This window comes from Etheostoma cragini, chromosome 20 (assembly GCF_013103735.1).
Source record: "Etheostoma cragini isolate CJK2018 chromosome 20, CSU_Ecrag_1.0, whole genome shotgun sequence".
Lineage (NCBI taxonomy): Eukaryota > Metazoa > Chordata > Actinopteri > Perciformes > Percidae > Etheostoma > Etheostoma cragini.
Genome location: NC_048426.1, coordinates 22,380,585 through 22,386,584, shown reverse-complemented (window position 1 = coordinate 22,386,584; position 6,000 = coordinate 22,380,585). Strand labels below are relative to the sequence as shown.

The following is a 6,000-nucleotide window of genomic DNA, read 5'->3' as shown; positions in this document are numbered from 1 at the left end:
ACACACACACACACACACACACACACACACACACACACACACACACGCTTTTCAGAAAGCTAAGAACGGTAACAATGTGAAACACACATGCACATAAGTGGGTGATGGTGTCATTTCATATTAAAAAAAGATTGTTTCTGGGAATGCAATATGTTTCTCTTTTGACGTCAGCAAAATGAAACTGAAAAACACACACAGGGAACCAATAATGCAGAGATGCTTTAAAAGGTATACTAAGCAGCATTTTTCGAAAAACAATGTATAGAAACATACAAATAACCCCTCTCAATCATCACTTATGACTAGAAGTGTGTGGCAGTGTCAGTATCTACAGAGGCCCTGCTCTTGATCAGTATTTTCTTATTTTGTGTGTGTGATCAGGACATTTCTTACACACACACACACACACACACACACACACACACACACACACACACAGACACAAAAAAATCCGGCACCTTCCCGCAGGGGTTGTATGGAAGTGTAGGTGTTTATTAGTGCTTTAGAACGTAACCGCTGTAAAACAATCAGAAAAACATCATTGTATTCCTCTGATTTACAGCTTTGTTTGCGTCAGCATGGCTTCCTTTCTCCACTCACTCTCTAGCTCTCTCGCTCATCGCTGCTTTCTCTCCCTCTTCTTTAAACGCTGCATGTTTACGAACACCAACACACAACTGCTGCTCAGTATACCCTAAAGTGCACACATTAAAAAGCAAATACACACCAAACCAAAAACAGGTGAACAGACAGGTCGCAGTACTGACAGCATCAACCTACAGTGTTTCACATAATGTCAATTCATCTACTATGACCTCAACAGCTGAATGTTTGAAGCATTTTTAAAAAAATCTACAAATCTTGGAACCACATGACTTAAACCAGTTTACAGGAATTTATCAGCATTTGCTTTTTGGTATCGACAAACATTTTGAAGGTGAAGTTCCAGAAGACTTTACAAAAAGTATCCCAAGTCTTCTAACATTTGCCCAGTTTATAAAATCTAAAAGGCATGTACAAATGTTACAGATACAATAATTTAGCTCGTTGCATATTGACATGTGCTTTTTGTGTCAAAAGGTGAGCGGAAAGGTTAGTGATGAATTCCAGTCAAATCTCCATTTTCACATCTCCAGTGTTACACCTTCCTCCTCCTCATCATCATCATTCTAGTGCTTTCAGGAATGTCTTTGTTGTCAGTCATTAATAATGCAGGAGGGACAGCTTTCTATTTACAAACAGCAGTACAGACAAACTGTCTGTTGATCAGCATAATTAGCATGAGCTCTATTATTTTCTTCATCATAATCTGTCTCTACAGCATACTTTCATTAATTACCTCCCCCTCTTTATCTTCCCCTTCTCTTTGAATAACAGGCTTGAAAGAATGAACCAAGTATTTGTAAATTCCCCCAACAGTCATCTACCAGTGATGACAACCCTCAAACTAAAAATATTCATCATGTGTCTCCAGTTGAATCTTCTTGTTCACTCGTGAATATTTACACTCTTAACCCTCCTGTTGTCCTCGGGTCAAATCTGACCCCTTTAAAAATGTCTATATCTGAAATATTAGTTTCTTTTTAACCATATTACCGCAAAAAATGGATTGGATTCCATACAACACTCTTTGCAAATACAATTGATCACTTTCATTCAACTATTAGTCAAAATAATTCATAATTTCTGCTTTTTAACTCAAATATTAGGTATAATTCTATATAAATGAAGGTTATTGACCATTATTCAAAAAAACTAGTGTAAAACTAGTGGTCGTAAGGTGGTGTTAGCAAAAACTTAAAAAAAAAGTCTGAGAAAGGGACAAAAATGTCAAATCTTTGTCAGTTTTTGACTTGGGAGGTCAACAAAAGGGTTAAAGTGTGATGCTGCATGAATCCTGGGTTTGTGTGTGTGTGTGTGTGTGTGTGTTGAGTGCGTGTGATTTAGACACATTTCAGTGTGTTTAATGTCTCTGTGTGTGTATTTAACCTCCTGCTCCGATAGTCCTAATGTTGATTGCATTCAAATCAGTGAGCAGCATTATGAAAATACATAAGAACTAGTAAGATTACTGTTGTGACTAAACATACAGAGCTGCTATGTTATCCAACATAATTAGAGCATATGCTAGTAAAAAATGTTAGCATGGTGCACCAAAGTCAGAGATTCACCAGAGGAATTTAGAACAAAATCATCTGTTCACCAACAGAGCAATCTACCAAACACCTGGTGCATTCAGTTACTGTAAAACTCCAAACTATTGCCGATGCTTAGTCTTTACATGCAAACCATCCAGATCACAGCGAGTCTGGATTCAGTCTGAATCTCTCTCTCTCACTCTCTGTTGTGTTGGCTAACTTAGCGTGCAGCAGTACACCCTACCAAAACACAGCGGTTTACCCAGTGGTGTGTGTGTGTGAATTAAGTCCAGGTCAATGGTTAGCGAAGCCACAACCAAGCCCCTCAAAGACAATTCCTCTGTCTCTGTATATATCATTATATATAGATGTGTGTGTGTGTGTGTGTGTGTGTGTGTGTGTGTGTGTGTGTATGTGCGTTTGTGTGTGAGACTAGTGTTGGCTTGGGCCGAGCAACATTTCCAGTAAAGTGTCAGAGTGTTGCATGCTGGGACAGAATCTAAAGATGGAGGGAGAAAACTGTAATTTAACTGGGAGGAGCCCCTCCATCTCTCCCTGTTTATCTATCTGTCCTCCCGTCACTCCATCTATCTCTATATCCGTCTTTCCCTCTGTCCACAAAACTCCATCTCAACATCCCTCCGTTTATTGCTTGCTCTTTGCTTAAATCCCTCCATTTCCTTCCCTTCTCTCCCCACTGTTTACACTGCGTACAGTGTTTGTTCTAGATAACAGAGGAGAGAAGGAGTACAGAAAAAGGAGGAGAAATCTGATACATTCAGGCGCCCTGGGACTTGTGGTCACCTTCACTTTAGTTCAGTCACTCCTCTCTGTGATGGATAATTCCAGGCGTACAGTTCTGCTGAATTGGTGGCATCTAGCAGGGCCAAAACATCCACAATTCATTTTTTAAAACACAAAGTAATAGCAACACCGTTTGCTAAGCAAAAATAACCCTTTTGGTGGCTCCTTTGCCCCACAAAAAACCTTATCCTGTGGGCTCCGGCTGCTTGCTGGATCACAGTAAACATGGTGATAATGGAACAGCAGAGGCCAATGAATTCCAGCATTGTCCGAGACCATCTACAGTGTTGTGGTGTTCATGTCTAAATCCTTAAAAAAAGATCATCAATTGCTGAGCTCAAATCTATATTGCACCCCCTCAGATGAGAGAGTCAGCTTGTGATGAAAAATGTTGGGAGGAAATTGACTCTGCAGATCCAGAACTTGAGGTGTGGTGAGATTGTTTAGGTGCAGCTGACATCCCCGGCAGCTTTAGAAAGCTTCCTGGTAGACTGTTTTAATCAGCTGTATTGGCAGGTGGTGTATGGTATCAGGACTCACAACTCCTTCATGTAGAGATGTGTAAGTGTTTCAATTTGGCTTTGCTCTCCAGGGTTAAGACTCATTTCCAGTTGACGTTGTACTTAAGCAAACCATAACCGTAGATTTTCAAGAGTTATAACATATTCCGTTATCCAGACGCAAAATTATCCACAATCAAAAGAGCACAGTACAGAGACTGATTACTTGTCTGAGGGGTTGGACCTGTAAAGCTCCAGTATTCATTCAGCCCCAGCAGACTGTAGTTTGGTCCCCGTCTTTAGACACAGCCACACCCATAAACATCCATTAGTGTCAGAGTTTAGACACAGCCGTACTCATACCACACAGTCTGAGGGTCGTTGTTGGGGTCCGGGGAAGCAGGCGTGCTTTTTGGGCGTTCGACAGAGCCACACCTTGCACTTTCACTTTCTTTCTCTGGGTGGGAGGTGTCACCTTGTCGCCCCTCCCTTGACACGTCCTCATGCTCCGAGACTTCATCAGGCCGTGTGGCTGACACAGCTCTGACAGGAGTTACCATGGCGACCTCTCCGCGATGGTGGTAGGAGGAGGATGAGGTGGGGCCGTTCCGAGAGACGGGAGTCCTCCCTCTCTCGTTGGCGTATTTCTCCGTTTGCAGATTGAGAGAGGACGAATGGTGAATCGGTGGATTTAGGAAGCTGCCATCTCCATGCTGATTGGTCGGACCAGCCAGGCGGGCAGAGAGCGGTCGTTCCCTCACACCGACCCCTCCCCCTTGTCTCGGAACAACCACATCTGATTGGCCTTCATTTCCACGGAAACTGTCTGGTCCATTGGAGCGCAGCAAATCAGATGTGGCCAGGCTGAAAGTCCTGCTCAGTGACTGGCTAGCTCTCTGGGTGACAGGCTTGCCTGAGGCCGGGGATTGGCCCACGGGCTGGCGGGGCGAGGGCTTGACGCTCTGGCCTGGCCTCTGGTTCGACGACTGTACAGTGGGCGTGACATAGCTGGTGGGAGTCACATGGTCTCTGCCAGCTGGAACCGGGGGGGCGGGACTTCTGGTGAAGTAGTCAGTCATCAAGTCCTCTCTGCTTCCTGTACACACCTTTACGTACAAAAACAAAAATGAGAAAGAATAAATAGGGGACATTGTGTAGAGTTGTTATGGTGATTATTTGAACAGTGAAAATAATAATAAAAAAACTTCTCTCACTAAATACTGTTTATTCATTGATTAATTTGAATTGAAATATTTAAAATACTTTCACAGCAAAAATTATTTTTGTGATTAATTTAGATTAATGAATCACAGAGTATGTAATTAATTAATTAGATTACATTTTTTAATCAATTGACAGCCCCCCCCATGAATGTTTTTACTATTATTGATTCTGTATTCCTGTTATTGCTATAACAACAACACCGGACAGAAAGAATGAACTCCCATGTGTCTAGCCTACATTAAAAAGTCTGTTGTGAAATTATTGTGAAACCTTTGATGTAAGGGTGGGAATCAGTGTTTATCAGATCCATTTAATATATTGATTTAAACTTGGTATTGTCATCCGAATATTCCTGGACTAAAACTATTATTTTCATAGGATTGTGTTCTTTTTAGAGGCAACTATGAAGGCCACACCCTCTCTGTGGGATCAATAATAAGAATTTTGATGGGTGTTGCAGTACTTTTTGTAAAACAGGATGTCTGTTTGGACTTAACAGATGACAAGTTAGATGTTCAGTGACTTTAAGCAATATTCTCACGCCGATTTCTCTTGTCTGGCTCGTCGTATGAAGATGACAGGTTGGAATGAAAAATTTGATTTGTAGGCAGGAGTCTGGCTCACAACAGTTAGATTAGAGGTGGAAAGAAGTACTTTAAACAAAATGGACAATGACTAATAAATATACGCCTGATGCTCAGTCACAAAACATCCCTTCATGAGCCAGATGTCTGATCTGCAGTGGTACTTGACAGATTTATTTGCATATATTAGGTATGACGAATACCTAGAATGCGCAACTCTATGATGAGACAAGATATGAACAGAACATGTGTCATGGTTTCTTTCTTTGTGTGCAGTGCTAGATGAAGGTTGCAAAATAACTCAGCGGGTTCAGAGAGAATAAAGTACCTTTCATCAAAGTTGGACGACAGCATCATACCAGAATAAGTGTGCTTTTCAAAATGAAAATAACCACACAGGAGAATCCCCTTAGTCATTGTAGTTTACACTAAAACTCAGTCAAACTACATCATTCTAACTAATTTGAAAACAGAAATTAAAAAAAGACACTCAAGGATCAATATCAAAACATTTGCAAATAATTGCATTTGAGGATTGTCGTTAGAGTTAATACAAAGCTTCTGATTTTTCATCGGATTGTTTAGTTTTTCCTAGTCTCAAGTTGTGAATAAACACAAAAACTGTACTGTACTGTCTACATCAGCGGAAACATGTTTTACTGGCTTTTTCTATTGCTATTGGTTTTGTTGACACCATAAACATGCAATAGAGAATTTTTAAGATAATTATTTTTGTTTTCAGTTGTATTC

General features: G+C 40.8%; 1 protein-coding gene across 1 annotated transcript in view; it reads right to left on the bottom strand.

The window, feature by feature from the left end:
* Positions 1 to 2,768: 2,768 nt before the first annotated feature.
* Positions 2,769 to 6,000, bottom strand: part of ccdc88c (coiled-coil domain containing 88C) — a 38,560-nt gene continuing 35,328 nt past the window's right edge. Inside the window, exon 31 of the mRNA XM_034857651.1 lies at positions 2,769 to 4,548. Coding sequence (XP_034713542.1) covers positions 3,784 to 4,548 — 765 coding nt within the window. The 3' untranslated portion in view covers positions 2,769 to 3,783. The remainder of the gene's footprint in view (positions 4,549 to 6,000) is intronic.